This window comes from Caenorhabditis briggsae (assembly GCF_000004555.2).
Source record: "Caenorhabditis briggsae complete genome, chrI, whole genome shotgun sequence".
Classification (NCBI taxonomy): domain Eukaryota; kingdom Metazoa; phylum Nematoda; class Chromadorea; order Rhabditida; family Rhabditidae; genus Caenorhabditis; species Caenorhabditis briggsae.
Window position 1 is genome coordinate 11,288,049 of NC_013489.2, and position 22,140 is coordinate 11,310,188.

Below are 22,140 nucleotides of genomic sequence, written 5' to 3' on the forward strand. Positions count from 1 at the left end.
TACGCTGCTCCAGCTCCAGCCGCTTACGCCGCCCCAGCCGGAGGAGCTTATCCAGTCGGAGGACGTTAAGAAGGTGTGAATTCGATTCGATTCAATTCAACCAGTATTTGTATATTTGGAGTATTTAAGAACCGAAAGTTCAATAAATATTATTTTCCACCTGATTTTGTTTTTTCTGAGTTTCGGGCAAAGGAAATATCCGAATAAGAACCCAAGAATCTAATTTCAATACAGGATTCTAGACAATCAGAGGTCTGTCAGATTCCGATTCCAGTAAATTTGGTATATTGAAGGATAGCGATATATACAGTACCCATGAGTGTGATCAGAAGACTACGGTAGATACAGTAACCCAGACGATGTTCAACTATCACCATAAGTCATTTCAAGCATCCAATGAATCCCGGAAACTCGAACCAGATAGAGAACCGGGGCCTGGAGACGTTTCATTATCACAAGTGGAAACAAGCTTATCACGATTTCTAATGGCTTCGTTGAAATTCAGCCGGGTGTCGTTCTATTAGAGGTTTTACGGTAGGCTAGAAATCCAAATCTAGTCCCTGGCCAAAAAAACTGAGCAATGGGTGTAAACCGACAGGCGGAGATTGAAGAAAATACATTTTTTCACTTCGGAGTGTAAAATTACATGGTTCTGTTGACGTCAAAGTGAGACGACCGGGAACACAAAAAGTGTAAACGGATGGTTTTCGTTTAGGAGAAATTTTGAAAAAAAAAATGGCAAAAAGAACTACCGTAGAACCTGTATTAGAAGAGTCCCCTCTAATTGAAGGACCCCTGAAGTAGAAGAGAGGGCCCTTCGGAGGTACCATGGAACAATAGAAGGGCTGGTCCTTCTAATACAGGTTTCAAGGTAATTGGGCTGTGTGAACGCCTAACACTAAACTCTAGAAATGAGACCATTTTTGACCTAAAACATCTTTCAAAAATTACCTTAAAATGCAGCCCAACGCGGAGACGAGAGCATGAGTGAACGAGACGACACGAACGGCGAAGAGTCGAATCTTGTTATCACTCCAATCGGGTTGCTTCTTTTGAACGATGCTTCGTGCGACGAGATATTCTCCACGGAGCGCAGTTCCCACTACTCCACACACGAGTAATTTATCCAACATTTTTCGAATTGGAGGGGATAGTTTATGAAATTACCTGGAAAAATCTAGATGAGTTGGCAGAGAAAAGGAGATGGAGGTGACTTCACGTGAAGAGAAAGTGAGTCAGATTGCTCAGCACGTCTTCTGAGAATTTGTGAGAGAACGAAAAACAAGAGGACACCTAATTGAAGGCGGATAGACGGAAACAAGGAGTCAGAAAGATTCGGAATTCGAAATTTCTGAATTTGAAAAAAAGGGGTAAATCTGGATTTTATGATTCGGGGGAAGCCTCTAAAATCTCTAATTTTTCCGTTGTAACAAGGAAGTAAGAGAAAAGAGAGGATTCTGAGTTTTCTCAGTCTGTTCCGATGGCTTTCTGGGGAATTATTCATGCCCAGTGGCCCAGCGGCCGAATGCGAGTTTTCTAGTCCCTTTGCTGCGAAGAAGCGCGCGAATTTGGATTTGTATTGATTTTCAGTATTTTTCCCAGATTTTCACAGGATTTTCGAGGTTTTCTGACCTGAACACTGGCAAGAACCTCGAAAACCCCCCAAAAAAAAACTATAGAAAACACTGAAAATTAATAAGAAATTTGAATTTCCTCTTCCTCGCTGATGGACTAGAAAACTCACACTCGGCCGCTAGGCCACCTATTCCCAATTTGCTTTTTCGATACGGTTTTTTTTTGCATTTTAAGATTTTTAACATTTTTTCCACAATTTTGATGTGAATCTACCCATGTTTCTGCACAAAATAAACCTTTAAAATCACCCAGAAATTATTTTTCCATGGATTTTTGTAACTCTCGAAAACTTGGGAATTCGAAAACAAAACTATTGAAAAAAGCAAAGTGGTTCTATTCAAACGTTCAAGTGGGAACACACAAACCCCTCGAAAACGAACAGAAAGATGAAAAAAGAGAGTGAAAAATCACATGAAAACTAACCAGTCTCTCGCTCTAAAAAACTAACTCTTTTCGGTTTTTAAGGAGAGAGCTAGAGAGACGCAGAGAAATAGGGAGAGACAGTAGGCGAGATGGAGAGACGCAGAGAGCAATCAGAGCAAGACTCCTTGCCGAAGAAAGTTGGTCGGGGGGGTGGGGGGGGGGGTATAAGAAAAATAAGAAAAAAATGAGCAGAAAATATGAAAAAGTGACAGGGTGCCTCCTATGATGTCAGTTGGAGGATGACCCTCGAAATGGGCTGGAAACTCTGAAGAGACACCTGATGACGTGGAGGTCAGAAGAAGAGAACTATTCGTCCTCCTAAATATAAACATCCCTATCAGATAGGGTCTATCTTATCAGTACAATATGTCGAACACCTGATTTCTTTTTTTCTCTATTTTTGAGTCATTTTATAGACCAGGAAATGGCTGGAAGAGGGGTGGAAGGTTATAGAAAATGAAGAAAGATGGACTACGAACTAAAAATTTCAATTTAAAAAATATGAAAAAATCGAGAAGAAGGTCACTACAAACTACAAGTTGCCGAATCAAAAAAATTTGGAAATTTTCCTATTTAGTTAATTGGACCTTACAAAATTTAATTAGAAAAACAGTGTACATCAAAATGAAAAAAAAACGGATGAGTAGAAAGACTAAAATTGTTCTAAAATTGACTAAAAATGGTTCAAAATCGACCAAAAATAGTCCATAATTGTCTAAAAATTGTCCGAAACTGGCAATAAATGTTCAAAAGTTGACCAAAAATGGTCCAAAATCGACCAGAAATAGTCCAAAGTTGTCTCTTTAAAAATGGCACCTAACATCGAAAACAATATGGAAAAACTACAATAATCCTCTTGCCCCTACCTACATAATCCACATTTGGAATGATCAATGAACACTTCTTTTAAAAACGATGACCCCGTTACCCCCACCCCAAACGAAAAAAAAACCTAAAATGCCCAAACGAAAAACGGAGGAGACCCGATAGGAAGAAAGAACAAGATCCTTTATCTCTGCGTCTCTTTTCCTAAAACACTTTCTCATTTCACGTAACAGGTGAGAGAGTGAGAGAGATAGAGAGAAGGAAAGATGAGTTGGTTGGAGACAGACGCGCACTGTTTGCAGTTTGGAGACATACGCTGAAATTAGTGTTGAAACTGAATTTCCTCCTGATCATTTAAAAATTTGTGATTTTCGGGAAAACAAGAAAATACCTTTTAAGGCAATTTTCGGGAAAACGACCACATATGGCAGTGGGTTCTGACACCTTATGTTTGAATCGATAAGTCTCCTAGATCATTCCGTATTATGCTATGTTTGGTCAATTTCGAGCAAATAAAAGAAAACAAGAAAAAAGAGAAAAAGAGATTTAGAGAAACTATCAAAAGCATGTGGGGCGAAAGGATTAGGAAGAACGAAAACTCTCCAAGTTGCAAGGCCAAAAAAATCGAGGAAAAAATTCCTGTAGATCAAAAATTATCCGAGAATTTTTGAAGAGTTTGATCTACCCTACTTGGCAAAAAGTGACTAAAATTGTCCAAAATAGACTAAAAATCGTTCAAAATTCATCAAAAATGGTCCAAAATTGATTAAAAATCACCCTAGATCGTGTTAAAATGGTCCAAAATTGTTTTAAAATGACTCAATATTGGTTAGAAATTGCCTGAAAATGGTCCACACTAGATCTTAAATTGGTCAAAACAGGCTGATAATTACCCTAAATTGGTCCAAAAATAGTAAAAAATCTACAAAAAATAGTCCAAAATTGACTAAAAATAGTCCAAAATAGACCAAAAATGGTCTACAATCTTAAGCTTCCGCCTAGCTTCTATTATAATCTTCTCTGTTATCACTAATCACTAAATCTGCCTCACTATCACAAATGGCGTGATCCTATCCGCCCTCCCATTGTACAAACACAGATGATACTGACCAACTGATCGCCGCAACCATGTGCGACCTCTCTATTATAATCGGCTTCTTCTCATACATATGCATTTCTTTTCGGACGATTGGAAGGTCGTTTTTTTCGTGAAAATCTAAACCGGCCTTTTTAGATCAAAGAAGGTGTACCCTTTTTGGAAACCACGTGGTTTCAAAAAGGAAGAAGAAGAAGCATGTGAGGAAGATTTACAACATGCCATTCTTTAAGGTTATCAAACATTTTTATGTTTGAAGAAGACAGACAAGGTATCATCAATCTTCTCAAAAGTACTCACGTTTTATGGGAGAGAGAGAGAGAGAGAGAGAGAAGAATAGGACAAGTTACACCTACATAGTTAACCTACTGACGACGATTTCATTTGATCATTGTTGAAGGAATCGAAGTATAAAGTATCAAAAAAGACAAGGTACATCCAAATGGACCCATCGAAAGTTTCCGAAATCGAAATTCGAGTTATCCCAGTCACCACGCTTGGAAACGGACTCACAACGGGCCCTGCCACAGTTCCTTTTAAGATCTATATTTTCGGATCAGTGAAATCAGATAAGATAGAACTTGACAAGTACTACAAAATGATACAAATTGGAAAACAGTATCTTGTCTAGGAGCAAAGTTACAAGCCATAAGCTATGACTGTGTAGCTCGGGCGGCTTTTGGCTTGTAACTTTGTTCATAGACGAGATACAGTCCTCCAATTGATATCGTTTTGTAGTACTCGCCGAGTCCTATCATATCTAGTTTAGTTGTTCCCAATATATTGATTTAATAAAACTATGACAGGACCCGTTTTTATGTACGGCTCACTTGTTCCTTTGATTTTCAGCCAATTTCTATTCCCGAGAGAACGCTGAATTTTTTATGTACAAGGTTATATATTGAAATCAATAGGGGTGAATCAGTCAAATTGAAAGACGAAGAAGAATAGTATGTTGTGAAAAAGAGAAAAAGGAGAAAATGTTTATATATTAGGTTGGCAGGAAAGTAACTGTCCCTTGTTTTATTTGTGAATAATACAAAAGCAGGATTAATCCAAGATTATCAGTATGCACCGTCGTGGTCTACGACATGTTGGCAGTCTTCAGGTAACTTGTGGATACAATACCTTCAAAAGCCAGCTAGTCGCGAATCAAAGTATTCATTTTTTCCTGTTTTTTCACATAAATGGTGCAAATTTTCGTATTCTCTAGATGAGGTTGTATCTCTCCGAATATCCAATAATCTGATAGAGCTCAGTCCGGACTATAAGTAGGCGAGTGAGAACGGTCCCACTGAAGCTGCTCAGGTCTGACTTGACTGCAGGTAAAAAATGAAAAAACCTCATGTTCACGGAAAGTCACGCCGTACCTGAGCCGCTCTGGCTGGACGGTTCTCCTTTACCTCCGTCAAAGACCTGGTTCAGCTCTATCAGATCATTGGTTATTCAAAAGTATACGACGTCATCTGGAGCTTAAGGACTTTAACACAATTGATGCCTGAAAAAATGGACTGGAGGTATACTTTGACTTGCCACTAGCTGGCTTTTGGAGGGATGGTACCCACGAGTAACCTGAACATTGCCAACATGTTGTGGATCACGATGGTGCGTATTGCTAATTCTGTATTATTCTTGTGTTTGTGTTATTTACAAATAAAAAAAATGGACAGTTACTTTCCTGCCAACCTAATACAAATTGAAAAAAATGGGCTCTTTTAAGAGAGCCAATATGGACAAAAAGGGGCGATGTTGTAGTTTGAACTAAAGAACAATGCTCTTGATTGATTGACGTCTAAAATGGGATGGGATTCTAAAGACGAACATATTTGGAGCCCAATTTTTTCACAGATTGATTGACAGTGATGCTCGGAACAGGGGAAAAAGTGAAAGTTGGAAATTGGAAAATAAAAATCACATGAAAAAATTTAGGAAAAAAAATTCATAGGGTTGGGAGTACAGGGCGTTTATGGGTTGGAGACATCCTGAAGTTTTGATGGGAATCTCGACATTCTGATGTACATGCAGATCCCTGTTATAGGATATCAGGGCAGTAACTGATTTGCAAAATACCTGGACAATCTCAATCCGAGATCTGGAGCTAACTGAAGATGGGACTACTGTACCGGACTGTAGTACATTCGGTTACATAAGATTTGTGGTGAAGATTACTGTAACTTACTATGGAATGACTGTAGATATTCCGGATTACTGTGTTCCGAGTCGAGGCAGCCTTTAGTTAATAAATGGTTGATGATCTGGTTTACAGTTTAATCATTTTCTACCGGATTACTGTAGCTAATGTTTCCTCTAATAGAAGCCTATCTCAACCGTCAACTTTGAGCTCAATTATCTCGGTTCCTATAAGAGGTATCAAAAATGTGTCAACTGATAAAATGTCAATGATATTATGATACACAATTTTTTTTTGCTATATCTTTGACAGGAACCTAGATGATTAAGTTCGAAGTGAACGCATAGGGTGATATTCTATTAGAGCATTTACCGTATTCTAATACTTTCATAGAAGCTGCTTTTATGATTATTATCCCAATTTCCTCATTTTCCAGACTCGAAAAACGTCCCAACCCCACAGCCGTCTCCGATCTAATCGGCTCCCATGTCACCCGGATCGCCGCAGGAGCATGCCATACTATCGCCATCATCCGCGGATCTCCATATCCATTTGGACTGAATTCCAGTGGACAACTCGGAAACGGGAAGATTATGACTCAGTCGACACCACGGAAAACTGACGATTTGGATCATGTGACAGCGGTTTTTGCAGGATATCATCAGACTTTTTTCATCAGATCCGCAGGGTCTATTGAGGTAAACAAATTGAGTAAAACCTGTAATAGAAGGGCCTCCATACTGTCAAGTTAGAGCTCAATTATCTCGATTCCTATGAGAGTCATCCAAAATGGGTCAGCTGATAAAAATAAAATCGCGCCAAAGGCTCGGCAAACAGGCTGGTTATGTTATGCAATTTATCAGTTGACAACTTTTTTTATATCTTTGACAGGAAATTGGCTCCCAGCAAAAAGGTAGAGGGCCCTTCTATTGAAGGTATTCTAAACCTAAAAATGACCCTGCAATTTTTTTCAGCAAAACGAAATTGTGGGACCAAGCTGCCCAGTAAAAATGCCATCCAAAATCGATAGAGAGATCTTTGAAAAAGCACTGCGATCTGGAGAAAAGTTGGATTTGATGGCGTAAGCGACGTCTTCTAAAAGCACGTCATCTGATTTTTTCATTTTTCAGACTCGTCGAATCGGTGTTCTCCTCGTTGAGCAGTATCAACAACTCGTTCCTTTTCCAAGACGAACGGAGATTCAATGTGGGAATCGATCGATCGCATGGTATCGATTTGGATCAAGTCATGGAGACATTCATGCTTTTCGATGAGTTGGCTTCGAAGAAACTGTTCTCGGATTTGGTAAGGATTCGATTTCGGGTTTCTAGGCCCTTTTGAAGTGGTGGCCTTACTTTTGAAAATTGATTTTTCTTGGCCACTAAGTTTTTTGGCCTAGAAATGAGCGGATATTCACCTAGTACAGGGTGGGGAAAAAATATAGCGCCGCTTTCAAGACAGTGCAAAAAGATAAAATCAAAAGATTTTTTCTGAAGTTCAACCGAAATGTTCATTGAGAGACAACAAAAAAGATAGCATCAACAGTTTTTGAGCCTTCCTCCCTTTGCTTTGATAACAGCTCGAAGTCTCTTCAAGAAGGAGTCGACTACGGCACGGGGGTAGTTGATGTACAAATTGTCCCATGCCGCGGTCAAGGATCTATTTAGGGCTTCCAAATCAGGATAATTTTTTGTGGAAATTTATCGGGTCTAATATTTTCATAACAAAAAGTTCGTTGTAATGAGTACCGTACTGGAAGCTAGCCATCACTCTTTAGTGAGAAAATCCGGAAAATTGGCTTGGAACCACTGACCAGTGAGCTTTGCAGTATGTGCAGGCACTCCGTACTGTTAGAATGTCCAACTGCTGTTCAAAAGACGTGGCTGGGACTGTGGCAGCACCTCCGACTTCAAAATCCGCTCCGTGTAGAATTTTTGTCGGTCTTGGCTCCAAAATCGACAAAATTTTACCATTTCAGCACATCTCACCAAATACGGTCACCGTGACCGGGTGAGAAGTTATATTCAGGATTTTCAAACGTCAACATGCACTATAATAATTGATAGCCACTATTCAATTGTTCTGGCCGTTCTTGTTTACCTCAACAGTGAGCAACTTCATCTGTGAAAAACGGTCTTCAAGTGCGTGCCGAAGCGCGTGCCTCAAAGGAGATCTTTGGATTTTTTCAGTTGTAACCTTTCGTTACGGTCCGTTAGGAAAACACCTTTTTGGGTTCGATATGGAATCATATAGAGCTGGTTTTGGAGAATATTTCTCATTGATTTGGGGAACATTCTAAACTACGACGCCATTTTTTCATGATTCTTTCGTGACTTCTACTGATTTTCTCTCTCACGGCTTTGACGACTTCAGGAGTCGTTCCAAACATCAGATGACAGCTTTTTCTTATATCCTTGAAAGTTCCCAACTTTCTGAACCGAACGGATGTTTGATTGACCACTGATTTCCTGATACCAAGTTTTTTAGCGATCTCTAAAGTTCTCACCCCTTTTCCCGCGCTCCATACTAGGAGTATGGTGTGGATAAACAGTCACCATTACCTTCAAAGTTGGAATAATTGCCTGAAACTTTCAGAAATTGTTTAGAACGAAATAATGAAGCAAAAAAAATGTTACTGTGTGCAAAGCAGACCTTTTCGCAGGAGCCTAACTTTTTCCAAGTTGAGTTTTCTAGGCCACGAAGTTTTTTGGATTAGAAATGACTTGATATTCATGTGGTATGATTTTTATGCCTTTTTTACTTGGTGGCCTAACTTTTGCAAGTTAAGTTTTCTATGCCACCATGGTGAAAATGGCCTAGAAAACTCCACTTGTAAAAGTTAGGCCACGGTGTTAAAACGGCCTAGAAAACGTACCAGGTGCATATGTGATCATTTCTAGGACAAAAAAGTTGGTAGCCTAGAAAACTCATGTTGAGAAAGTTAGGCCATCAGGTCAAAATGGTCTATAAAACACTCTTGCAAGCTGACGCGCTAATTTTTTTGGATCTATGTTCGGTCGGCCGGCTGAATTACTCTACCAAATGCCAAAAAAGACCGATAATGGATCTCAATATTCAGATCGCTGACTCTCTATCCATTGCCTATGCTTCCTGGAATTCCAAAGTGTCCTGTGTCGAGGGTCTCCGCCTCTTCTTCATCCTTCCCTGGCTCCCAGTATTCACTGAAAATGTCACACTGGATACCATTTTCAAAGTACATACTCCATTCATTGAAGCATTGTATAGTGTCAGTGAGAGCATGCAGAAGACGTTGGGTGAGTTGAAGATTCTATTGAGTGCCCTTTTATTAGAGGGATTTCAGGAAACTGGTGGAGCAAACTCTCAACCCGTCACTTCCGTCGCCAGGTTATCGTGTATAAGCGAGCGGTTGAAACCATTCTTCGTGCTGGGAAAGGGCCAAGCAAGGCGAGACAATTCCTGTTGACGCTTCAGAGATTGTTCTTGATTAATCAGGTTTTTTTGAACTCTCTGGGTAATTGCTCATCCTTATTTTCCTCCAGAATTTCCACATCGTCCCTTTGGAGACATTCTATATAGAAGACCTCGGACAGATTCATAACATAAAATTGGAATATTACAACATGGTCACTAAACAACAGCCATTCAAAGATGAATCGGATTACTGGACGCATTATCCATTCCTGCTGAATGGAGCTGCCAAGGGTGAAGTTCTCTTTGTGGAGGCTGGATTGATTCAGGCGGTTAGTCCCAGGACCTAGGATCAGAATTAGAAAATTCAAAGTCGATTTTCGGGGATTACTGTAGTTTTAAAATGAAATTTTCAAAATTTTCAGAAAATCCAGAAAATTCTTTATTTTTCAAAGCTCGACGAATTTAAATCTGAGCTCCTGAAATTCAGAATTACAAAACTTTTCAAAAATGAGTCTTTGAAAATTCAAAAATTCCAAAATTCGAAGATTCGAAAATTCAGAATTTCAGAAAATCGGAAATTTAGAAATTAGAGAAAACCCAGAATTTTTGAGATTCTGAAATTCAAATATTCGAAAATTCTGAAATTCTGAAATTCAGAAATCTAAAAAATCAGAAATTCAAAAAATCTCGTATTCCAGATGCACGCCCAATCCGCCATGATTGCTTCTGGAGGCCTAATCGAAGGTGTCACAATGCAACACTGTGATCTAACTGTCCGTCGAGACTTCATCGTATCCGATACAATGCACAAATTGGCTGGATTCAGTGAAATCGATGTGAGAAAACCTCTAAAAGTGACGATCGTCGGAGAAGAAGCCGATGATGCAGGAGGTGTCCGGAAGGAGTTTTTCCTGATTGTGATGAGAAAAATCTTGCAACCAGAGTATGGAATGTTCACGGAGAATGAGGAGTCCAGATTGGTTTGGTTCAGTGGAATGCCTGCTGAATTTTGTGAAAGGGAACAGTTCAGACAGTTGGGAAGACTTGTGGGATTGGCTGTTTATAATAATGTCATTGTGCCGTTCCCGTTCCCATTGGCGCTGTATAAGGTGAGAAGCTACTATAAATTCAAAAATCCAAGAATCCTATGAATCAGAAAGCTCCGAATACTCATTTTGAATACCCATTTTGAAGCTCTCAACCTCTCAAATTCGACATTTTCAGCCTCAATTTCCATTTTACAGTACCTCCTGGACATTGAGCCAACACTCGAAGACCTCTGTGAGCTCTCACCCACCGAAGGACGTGGTCTTCAATCGCTTCTGGATTATGAAGAAGACGATGTTGAAGACGTCTTCTCTCTAACATTTTCCATCACTTTCAGCATTTTTGGAGAAATCAAAACTGTGGAATTGATACCCGGTGGAGATGAGAAACCAGTCACCAAAGAGAACCGAGAGGAATATGTGAAGGTAAGCATTTGGAGATTTATTGGTTTTAGAAATTAGGTTGAATTGCGCCGAAGGCGCGCCAGACAGCTGTTTGATTTCAAACTACTGAAAACCCTGTAATAGAAGAGCCCCCACAATGTCATGTTTGAGCTCCATTATCTCGGTTACTGTAAGATATATCGAAAATGTGTCAACTGACAAAACAGTCCTGATATTACGATAAAAATATTATCAGTTGATAGCTTTTCTACATCTTTGACAGGGACCGAGATAAGAGGGCCCTTCTAATAAAGGTTAAAAAAAAATCAATTCCACATTTAGCTCTACGTCTCGCATCGTCTGGAACTGGGATACAACAATGAGATTGCGAATCAAGCGAGAGAGTTCCGGCGTGGATTCTCGGATGCTCTGCATAGTCGAGTGCTGAAATTCTTCCAGCCAAGAGAGTTGAAGGAGCAAATTAGTGGAACCGAGAATTACGATTGGAATGAGTTTAGAGAAGTGCGTTGTATTTTTTTGAGATGGCCTAGAAAACCAAATTCTTGAAAAACTTGGTCATGGGTCCAGAAATTAGTTAGAACTTTGGGATACGCGAAATTCACCATTTCTCGGCCATTTTAACATAGTGGCCTAACTTTTGCAAGTTGAGTTTTCTAGGCCACCAACTTTTATTACCTAGAAACGGCTTGATATCCATCTGACGTGTTTTCTAGGTCTTTTAACATGGAGACCTAACTTTTGCAATTTGAGTTTTCTAGGCCACCATGTAGAAACAGCTTAGAAATAGTCTGCTATTCATCTGGTGTATTTTCTAGGTCATTTCTACATGATGGCCTAGAAAACTCAACTTGCAAAAGTTAGGCCACGATGTTAGAATGGCCTAAAACACACACCAGATGAATATCAGGCTATTTCTAGGACATTTAATATAGTGGCCTAGAAAATTTGATTTGCAAAAGTTAGGTCACCACGTGAAAATGGCCTAGAAGACGTACCAAATCAATATAGGGGCATTTCTAGGTCATTGACCATGGCGGCTGAGAAAACTCAACCTGTAAAAGTTAGGCCACCATTGTTCTTGCATGAAACCGGAGTGTGAGATTTTCGCATCGTTGCAGACACGATGACCTACAAACCAAATTCTTGGTAAACTAGGCCATCATCAAGCTTAGGTCCTAGGAACCCAAAAATTGGTCAGAGCCTTGGGAACCTCAAGATTGGCTACACTAGTCATCTTTGGCTGAAAAATCTGAACTAAAAAATGGTAACTAGGGGCCACCATCATCATCATGTTCTTCTATGTCGAAATTTTCGGAATTCTTTGGCTATTTTAGATCCCCAAACTTTCAATATTCCCATTTCCTTTAAAAAATCACTGCCCCCCACCGTACTGTGATTTCTGTGACGTCAGGTCTCTTTTTTCCTTTCTTTTCTTTACCCTTGGCTCCAAATGCTCCCCTCACAAACGCACTCGATTTCTCTCTACGGACGGAAAGCACCTGAAGAAAGAATGAAAAAACACAAAACATTTTTCCTCTGGTAAACAATCATTCGGAAGCATTTTCTCTCTTTCTCTCCGAAAATTAATGACGTGGCTCATTTTTGGAGCCACCTGGAGAAGAGGAATCCGGTTTCTTGAGCAAATGCGGAAGAATGCTCAGCAGTCAGGCGGAAGACATAGTACGGTAGCATGAGGAAAATGACGTGGAATGCTCAGAAATTACGTGGAGAATGAGTCAGAAAGTTCTGGAAACTAAAAACTTTTGGGTATTTTCGGAATGAGGGCGTTGACAGTTATTTCCGGAATCTGTAATTTTCGGAATTCTTTTTAATTTCTGAGATTCTGAGATTTCGAGATGCTGGGATTCTGAGATTCTGAGATTCCGAAATTCGAAAATTCCGAGATTCTGAATTTCTAAGATTCTGTGGTTTTGAGATTCTAAGATTCGGAGAATCTGAAATTTCGAGATTTTGAGATTCTGAGATTCTGAGATTTCGAGATTCTGAGATTCTAAAATCCTAAGATTCTGGAATTCTGAATTTTTCAAGTTCCGAAGGTTCTAATTTTTAAAATTCTGAGAATTCTAACATTCTGAAGTTCCCGATCCCTCACTTTCCTCATTTTTCTCCGAAATTTCTTTCTCCTCTATATAATTGCTCTACACCATCCAAACATAAATTTGAAGTGTGTATGGAATCATGCGTTTTCGTTCTGTGTGTCGACACGACGGTAATCCACTTTTTCCACTCACTCTCTCTCTGCGTCTCTCTCATTTCCCCATACTCTCTCACCCGATTTCTAACCGTCTGTGTCTCTGGGCTCTCGAATCGTGAGGACAACGAAAATGCGATGATCATGTGTTCGGTGTCCAGGTAATGGACAGTCTAAACATAACATTTGGCAAAACTTTTTTTTCGGGTTTCTCTAGATCCCATCGAATCACACACAATTTCTTGATGGAGTAGAAAAACACGAAAAAAAGGAGTGGCGACGATGGAATTGAAAATTGACTCTGACCACATTGAGAGAGAAAGAGAAAGAGAAAGAGAAAGAGAGAGAGAAAGAGAGAGAGAGAGGAAATCCGGTTTTTTTCCAGAAAAAAAATGAAATGAATTGAGTTATGAATGACCACACCCAATTTCGATAAGAAATGAGAATTGAGAATTGAGCGTAAATGGAAAAGTTGGACATCTGGACATCCGGATTGGCAGACAGGCTGAAATTTAAAGTTATACATTTTAGGCCCAGAATTTCCCTAGTTTGGGGTTTAGGTTTCAAAGTGTAATATGAAAGTTTTAAGAAAAATTGGACATCCGGACATCCAGACAACCGGACAGACGTTCTCATCCTTGAAAATTCTACACAACGCGTTTTTAAAGCTCTCAATACTACCGTATTCTCTCTAATATAAGCCCATCCAATCGGTCAATTTGTGTTCAATTATCTCAATTCGTGTCAAAGATATAAAAAATTGTCAACTGATAAAAGATAGCTGATAAAATGAGAATCATTTTCTCAGATGACAAAATTTTCATATCTTTCACAGTAATCGAGATAATTGAGCTCAAAGTTGACAGTTTTGGTGGGCTTCTATTAGAGAAATACAGTAATTTGAGGGGTTTCCATTGTTTCATGGGATTTTTGTTGCGGCCGGTGTATAAAAACCAACCAAAAATTTATTTCTAAAAGTAGACTGCAAAGGTTTGAAACCCCAAAAAAAAAAGAAAATCCAACAGTTAAATACCGAGTTCCAATATAAAAACATGTCCAGAGCTGAAACAAGCGATTTTCTAACAAAAACTTTCAATTGCTCAGGAATTTTTGAAACTGTAAACATTTTCTTTTTTCTGTACAGGTCTAGAATTTTAGAGTTCCAAAGCGGATCCTGCCCATTTCTCCCTAAAATTCTGCTAAAAACTACCGTAACTGCTCTAGTAGTACGCCAACCAGGCCGTCAAATTTGAGCTCAATTATCTCGGTCCCAATGAGAGATATAAAACATGTGTCAAGTGATCTTTCACAGGAATCGAGATAATTGAGCTCAAAGTTGATGGCTTGGGTGGGCTTCTCTCAGAGGAGGTTAAATTTTGAGCCCAATTATCTCGATGCCTGTGAAAGATTTCGAAAAGTTGTCAACTGGTAAATTGCTTATCATAATATTCCCAATGTTTTATCAGTTGACGCATTTTTGATACCTTTTACAGTAACCGAGATGATTGAGCTTGAAGTCGACGTATTTGCTCTAATAGGAGCCCAACCTATACTAACATTTTTAGCTCAATTGTCTAGCTCCCTATGAGAGATATCAAAAATCTGTTGACTGATAAAACATTTCTGATAAAATGACAAATAATTTTTCAGTTGACACATTTTTAATATCTTTCATAGAAATTGAGATAATTGAGCTCAAGATTGTTGGTTTGAATAGGCGTCTATTAGAGGGAAAACGGTAACTGAGAAATTCTAAAAATTTACAGAAAAAATGAAACAACAAATGGTCCAAAACTCTCAAATTCAAATTTTGCAGCTGGTGACCTACAAAGGCGAATACACGGCTTCCCACCCGGCAGTCAAGACCTTCTGGAAGGCCTTCTTCGCTTTGGACGAAGACGAAAAGAAGAAATTCCTTCAATTTTTGAGTGGATCCACCCGGATTCCAGTTGGAGGAATGAAGGACTTGCATCCGTTCATCCAACCGACAGCTCCAGAAGTGAGTAGATAATGGATTCTGAATCTCTTAACGTCATCTGAATCGTTTTAGACTCTCCCCGTCGCCCATACATGCTTCAATCTTCTGGACCTCCCCAACATCTCAGATGACGTGGAAATGCTCCGACGTCTTCGGATCTCGATTGAGCACACTGAGGGATTCACACTTGTTTAAATATTCGGATTTTATAATTTTTTTGTAAATTGTTTCCTATTTTTACTCGGTCACACACTTCTTTTTTTTGTATTTTCCGGAGACTCTTTGTGTTATCTCTGTGATAATTAGTGATTCGTTTTGATTAATTGATTATTTTCAGCTTTTTGTCTATAAATGTATAATGCGTCTCGATTTGTTTTTTTTTCTTTTTTTTTTTTGGCTGAAAATGGTGATTTTCCAGTGGTTTTATTGATTTTTTTTGGTTTGGAAATTTCAGGTAAAAATAGGTTTTCAGAGGGACGGATGACGTCAAAATTTCTGGTGGTCCTCAAACCGGAAATTGTGGCGCATCGAGTTTTGGCACAGGTAAGATTTTTGAGGGGGTTTAAAGGATTTTTTGAATTCCCGCCAGAACTACAAGGTTTTCTACAGTAATCTTCCGGTCAAGAAAACCCAATTTTCAGACAAAGATTTGAAAAAAATCAAAAAGGAATCTTTAAAAATGGCTGAAAAACCTAAAAAGGTCTAAAATTTTGCAAACCATCGGAGAAAAAATCAATTTTTCTCTCGAAAAAAAGTGTTCAAAAATCTACAGTTCCATTCAATTCGCTGAAAAAGTTTCAATTTTAGAAAATTGTTGCGGTCGGTGTATAAAACCCAAAAATTTATTTCTAAAAGTAGACTGCAAAAGTTTGAAAACCCCAAAAACGGAAATTTTTCAGAACCAACTTTCAATTTTCAAAAACTCATTATCGTATGGCAAGATTAATATTCAAACAAAAAGCTTTCGGATTTTGTGAAAACTTTGAAACTGTAAATATTTGCTTTTTTTACTGTAGAGATCTAGAATTTTAGAGTTCCAGAGTTTATGAGATAGTTTAAAATAGCCTAATAAGTTCCAAGCTCGTCGAATTTCCGCTCAAAGCTTTGCTGAAAACTACCGTAAATGCTTTAAAGGTGGGGGGACATGAAAAAAAATAATGTTCTCGAAGTTCCGTTCAATAATGCCTCTCGAGGAGTTGAACTTGTGAGGGCGATGATTGAGGGGGTCGGCGCCGCTATCGACTGAGCCACGCGAACAAAGAGAAAGCGCACGCCCGTTTGCATACATAAAGGCGAGGACGACAGCTGTACGCAGAGTGACATTAAGCGTTGTACACCGTGACGGTAGAATGCATACTCTAGCTGCAAAAAAACTACGAAAAATCTCCTGTCCCCCCACCTTTAATAGAACGCCACCCAGACCGTCAACTTTGAGCTCAATTATCTCGGTTTCTGTAAAAGATATTTGAATTTTGTCAACTGATGAAATGATCATTCAATTAGGTTTCATGTAAACTTTGTTACCAAACCCTTTCTATCCTCCAAATTTCCAGGTGGCCCTCTCGGAACTGCGAAAAAATGGCATCGAAATCGAGGAGATGCGTCAACTGAGAATCACGAATTCGCTTGCCAAAAGTCTGTATAAACAACACGAAGGCAAATTTTTCTATGATCGATTAGTGAGACATATTTCAAGTGGAGATGTGATAGCAATGCGAGTCAATGGAAATGCTCGAAAATGCATTGGATCCAGTCGGCTATGGCCACGAATCGATCCATCCGATCAACCGATTCGACAGAAATTTGCACTTTCCGATGTTAGAAATGTTGCACATGCAAGTGATGAGGATGCGGCGATGGAGGAGTTGGAATTGTTTCGATTGGCTTGATTCTTTTTTTTTTTAAATGTCTATTTTTATGTCTTTTATGAGAGATTCAGATGATTAGAGTAATTGATCGGTGTGAATTGAACTGACTAAATGATGATTTTCAAAGAGTTGAAACTCCGCCGATTATTTTTCACAGAAAAAGAGAAGATTTTGAATCCTGATTGTGAGAGAATTTCGAATATTTCTACCAATAGAAGCTCACCCAAATCGCCAACTTTGAGCGTAATTATCTCGTTTCCTGTGAAAGATATCAAAAAGTTGCCAACCGATAAAACTCCGTCGATTATAGTTTGAGAAAAATTGAATTCTTTAAAAGCATAATGAAACGGGAAATTTAAAAAAAATCAATGCATAACCTAGAAAAGATATTGATAGGGCGAAACAAAAGAAAGATTGGAGACTGAAGCAATCTAGAATAGCGTATTTCCACTAATAGAAGCTTACCCAAGTTGTCAACTTTGAGCTTAATTATCTCGATTACTGGGAGAGATATCAAAATTTTGTCAACTGATAAAATACTGATGATATTATGATAAAAAATTTATCAGTTGACAAAATTTTGATAGTTTTAACAGGAATCGAGATAATTGAGCTCAAAGTTGACAGTTTTGGTGGGCTTCTATTAGAGAAATACAGTAATTTGAGGGGTTTCCATTGTTTCATGGGATTTTTGTTGCGACCGGTATATAAAAACCAACCAACAATTTATTTCTAAAAGTAGATTGCAAAGGTTTGAAACCCCAAAAAAAGAAAATCCAACAGTTAAATACCGAGTTCCAATATAAAAACATGTCCAAAGCTGGAACAACCAATTTTCAAACAAAAACTTTGAATTTTTTCAGAAATTTTTGAAACTGTAAATATTTTGTTTTTTTTCTCTACAGATCTAGAATTTTAGAGTTCCAGACCGAATTCTGCCAATTTCTGCCTAAAATTCTGCTAAAAACTACCGTAACGGCTCTAGTAGAACGCCACCCAGGCCGTCAACTTTGAGCTCAATTATCTCGGTTCCCATGAGAGATATAAAAAATGTGTCAAGAGATAAAATATTGGTGATACTATGATCCATAACTTATCAGTTGACCACTTTTTGTTATCTCTCATAGTAGCCGAGATAATTGAGCTCAAAGTGCACTTATAGGGGCCTTCTATTAAAGCATTTGCCGCCCAATCAATTCCTGTCAAAGATATTGAAAATCTGTCAACTGATAAATTGTTTATCATTATAAAAATATCATTTTATCAACTGACAAGTTTTTGATATTTTTTGACTAATAAAGTGTGCTACTGTTAGAGCTAATACGGTATACGATAGAATACGGTACAGTAGAATACGGTAGAATCCAGAATCCCAGAGCTTTTATAAGCTAATTTAACCTAGAAAGTTCTACATCGTTCGAATTTTGATCAAAATTCCGAAAACCATATGGTCCCTAATCTTTTATAAATAACTTTCCCTTCAAAAATCATTTCAATCCCTTTCTCCCTCCTCTTTCCATTTGCCCATCCGTTCTTTTTGTCACTTTCACTTCTTCATCTAAATTCCGAAACTTTTGTATGGCGTGTGTCCATTGTCTTCTTCTTCTCCTCCTCTTCAACCCATCACAATTTTATTTCAAATATAGCGCCGTCGATGCGAATCAGTGCGTTTCGTTGCATATCGGACGGAACACACAGGGAGAAGCCTCGTTCGGATTAAACATGAAGTTTTGCGAAAAAGAGAAAACGAGGTCAAGCTGATCGGAGAGGGGACCATGGAATATAGGTCAAATGGAAGTGCCTGCATCGGCGGCGGCGGATTCTCCCTTTCACTCACTCAAATCAAACACTTTCACTTTTCACTTTGAAACTGGATTCCTTTAGCCCTCTCTCCTTTCTCCGATATATAATAAAAGACCCTCCTTTAGCCCCCCCCCCCCCCCCTAGCCGAAATAGCCTCTTCATTTAATTTGATTAATTATGTTTTTGTAAAGAAAATTGAGAATAGTTAATTGATTAATTAGGCTGCTGGAGAAAAGGAGATAAGGAGATAAGGAATGGTCATTAGTCAAGACGAGATTTCGATCAGTTGGGAAGTGATGGAAGTTTTGAAATTGATGGATTACGATAGATTTTGGTATTTTGCGGTTTTCAAGGTTTGGAGGATGTCAGTATGAAAAGTTACAGTAGTGGGAGGCTACTGTAACTAACGGTAAATGCATAAACCGTATTTCCTCTGATAGAGAAAAATGTACTGTTTCAAAACTTGCGTTCAAAATTTTGAAAACTTGAAAAGTTTGATTCTATTTTAGCTCTGGACGACAGTAATTCTTCCAATAGAAGCGTATCCAACCGTTCAATTTTGAGCTCAATTTTCAAATTTTTGTCAACTAATAAGTTATTAATCATGATATCACCAATATTTTATCAGTTGACAGATTTTTGATATCTTTCATAGAAACCGAGATAATTGAGCTCAAAGTTGACGGGTTTGGGTGGACTTCAATTAGAGAAAATACGTGCAAATTAAGGTACAAGGGGGTTGGGCTTCTGTCGGGAGATTGAGATTACTGTAGTTTACTATTGAATTACAGTGAATTTTCTGGATTACTGTATTCAGGGTCACTTGTAATTGATGCCTGATTTTTTCGAAAATGGAATACTAGCAGTACAGAAACAATATAATCTTCCGGGTTACTGTAGCTTGAAATCCAGATTTCTTAACATAAAATTTGAAAAGTTGTTTCAAGAATCAAAAATTGGTGGGCTGTTGAGATTACTGTAGTTTTTTACTAGATTACTGTAGGCTAGGAGTTTTCCGGATTATTCACCGTCGACTCGTAGTTCATACCTGGTTGATGATGCGGATTACTGTTGAATGATTTTTCTCCTGGATTACTGTATTAGGTTAATAGAAATGGATTACGGCTACCAGTAAAGGAACAATATGATCTTCCGGTTACTGTAGCTTGAAGTTGAGCTTCCCAAACAAAATAATTAAGAGAAATTTTTACGGTTTCCGCATTTCGAAATATAATTTGAAATTCTTTATGATCAGTCAATCGAATTTTTGCTTACAATTCATGTAAACTTTGTTACCAAACCCTTTCTATCCTCCAAATTTCCAGGTGGCCCTCTCGGAACTGCGAAAAAATGGCATCGAAATCGAGGAGATGCGTCAACTGAGAATCACGAATTCGCTTGCCAAAAGTCTGTATAAACAACACGAAGGCAAATTTTTCTATGATCGATTAGTGAGACATATTTCAAGTGGAGATGTGATAGCAATGCGAGTCAATGGAAATGCTCGAAAATGCATTGGATCCAGTCGGCTATGGCCACGAATCGATCCATCCGATCAACCGATTCGACAGAAATTTGCACTTTCCGATGTTAGAAATGTTGCACATGCAAGTGATGAGGATGCGGCGATGGAGGAGTTGGAATTGTTTCGATTGGCTTGATTCTTTTTTTTTTTTTAATGTCTATTTTTATGTCTTTTATGAGAGATTCAGATGATTAGAGTAATTGATCGGTGTGAATTGAACTGACTAAATGATGATTTTCAAAGAGTTGAAACTCCGCCGATTATTTTTCACAGAAAAAGAGAAGATTTTGAATCCTGATTGTGAGAGAATTTCGAATATTTCTACCAATAGAAGCTCACCCAAATCGCCAACTTTGAGCGTAATTATCTCGTTTCCTGTGAAAGATATCAAAAAGTTGCCAACCGATAAAATATTTATCAAAGTTTCAACAATATTTTATTAGTTAACAAATTTCTGATATCTTTTACAGTAACCGAGATAATTGAGCTCAAAATTTACGGTCTGGGTGGCGTTCTATTAAAGCATTTACGGTAGTTTTCAGCAAAACTTTGAGCGGAAATTCGACGAGCTTGGAACATTTTAGGCTATTTTAAACTATCTCATAAACTCTGGAACTCTAAAAATCTAGATCTCTACAGTAAAAAAAGCAAATATTTACAGTTTCAAAGTTTTCACAAAATCCGAAAGCTTTTTGTTTGAATATTAATCCTATCAGAGGACATGCTGTAGTTTGAGAGGTTTTCATTGCTTTTTGAAGTTTCTTGGCATTTTTATTTGTAAACATTTTTCTTATACTTCAAGAAAATTTTTTTTTGAATTGTGAAAAAATAATTCTGTTTTAGAGAAATCAAAGTTTTACGTTTTCGGAAAACATTCAGATTGAGAGCGATTTCGAAAAATTCAACTGTTTTAAAACAAAATTCAGAAATCGTAATTTTTTTTTAAATTTCAGAGTGTACACCGACTTGAAAAATGACCTGATTTTAAGCATTTCGGAATCACAAAAATTTAGAAAAAATTAGTTACTTTTTGAATTTTAAATTTCGACAAAAATTAATTTTTTAAAGAACAAATTTCAAGGTTTTGAATTCACTAAATCATGTAAACTACAATTTTTAGAATTCAATGTTTTTAACTTAATTCTGAAACCGCAAATTTTTTCAAAGTTTAAAGCTTTGAGTTTTTACAATTTTTCGAAAATTCGAAACCTTAGATATTAAATTCGAAACCTTAGATATTTAAAAAAAATCAAATTTTCGAAGTAACTGTCTATTAAAACTTCAAAATATTTTGACAGAAATTCCTTTATTTGAAAATTCAAGTTTAAATTTTTTAAACATTGAAAGTGATTTTGAAAAAATCCAACTGTTTTAAATCTAAATACTGAAATTGTAAAACTTTCAAAATTATAATTCAATATGTTTTTACAAATTTCATAGTGTTCCGACTTGAAAAAAAGCTAACTTAAGATTTCTCGAAATTCTGAAATTCAATTTTCATTTTATTTTTTTTTCTGTTTCAGATTTTTCAGAAACATGTTCTGAAAACTTTGAAATTTGATTCTTTCTTCCTGTTGTTTGATCTAAATTATTTCAATTTTTATTGAAAATTTTCAATTTTTTGTCCAGTTTTTCAGAATATAGTACAGAAAAGCCGAAAAAGAGAAAAAAGTGAACTGGGGTGGAATTGGAAATTTAGGAGATAATAAAAAGAAAAATCAGAAATTGAATGGGAAAAATGCGAGGTATTTTTAGGGGGATTTTTGGGGAAGAAATGGGAGTTTAAAATGTTGGGAAATC

General features: G+C 37.7%; 3 protein-coding genes across 3 annotated transcripts in view; 2 read left to right on the top strand and 1 right to left on the bottom strand.

Moving 5' to 3' along the window:
* Positions 1-1,133, bottom strand: part of CBG08489 — a gene marked incomplete at both ends in the record, with an annotated part of 2,698 nt that extends 1,565 nt beyond the window's left edge. Inside the window, one exon of the mRNA XM_002640391.1 lies at positions 952-1,133. Within this exon, the coding sequence (XP_002640437.1) occupies positions 952-1,133 (182 nt within the window). The remainder of the gene's footprint in view (positions 1-951) is intronic.
* Cbr-herc-1 overlaps positions 1-15,339 on the top strand; it is a gene marked incomplete at both ends in the record, with an annotated part of 23,616 nt that extends 8,277 nt beyond the window's left edge. Inside the window, 11 exons of the mRNA XM_045241256.1 lie at positions 6,547-6,808; positions 7,085-7,191; positions 7,241-7,415; positions 9,190-9,385; positions 9,433-9,584; positions 9,632-9,832; positions 10,202-10,612; positions 10,748-10,975; positions 11,276-11,455; positions 14,983-15,165; positions 15,217-15,339. Of these exons, the coding sequence (XP_045100766.1) occupies positions 6,547-6,808; positions 7,085-7,191; positions 7,241-7,415; positions 9,190-9,385; positions 9,433-9,584; positions 9,632-9,832; positions 10,202-10,612; positions 10,748-10,975; positions 11,276-11,455; positions 14,983-15,165; positions 15,217-15,339 (2,218 nt within the window). The remainder of the gene's footprint in view (positions 1-6,546; positions 6,809-7,084; positions 7,192-7,240; positions 7,416-9,189; positions 9,386-9,432; positions 9,585-9,631; positions 9,833-10,201; positions 10,613-10,747; positions 10,976-11,275; positions 11,456-14,982; positions 15,166-15,216) is intronic.
* A 285-nt stretch (positions 15,340-15,624) lies between these two features.
* Positions 15,625-20,476, top strand: CBG08487 (the record flags this gene model as incomplete). The annotated part of the gene is made up of 4 exons (XM_045241258.1): positions 15,625-15,687; positions 15,734-15,844; positions 16,698-17,027; positions 20,141-20,476. 4 exons carry the CDS (start codon positions 15,625-15,627, stop codon positions 20,474-20,476), a joined length of 840 nt encoding a protein of 279 aa, XP_045093777.1.
* Positions 20,477-22,140: the final 1,664 nt, after the last annotated feature.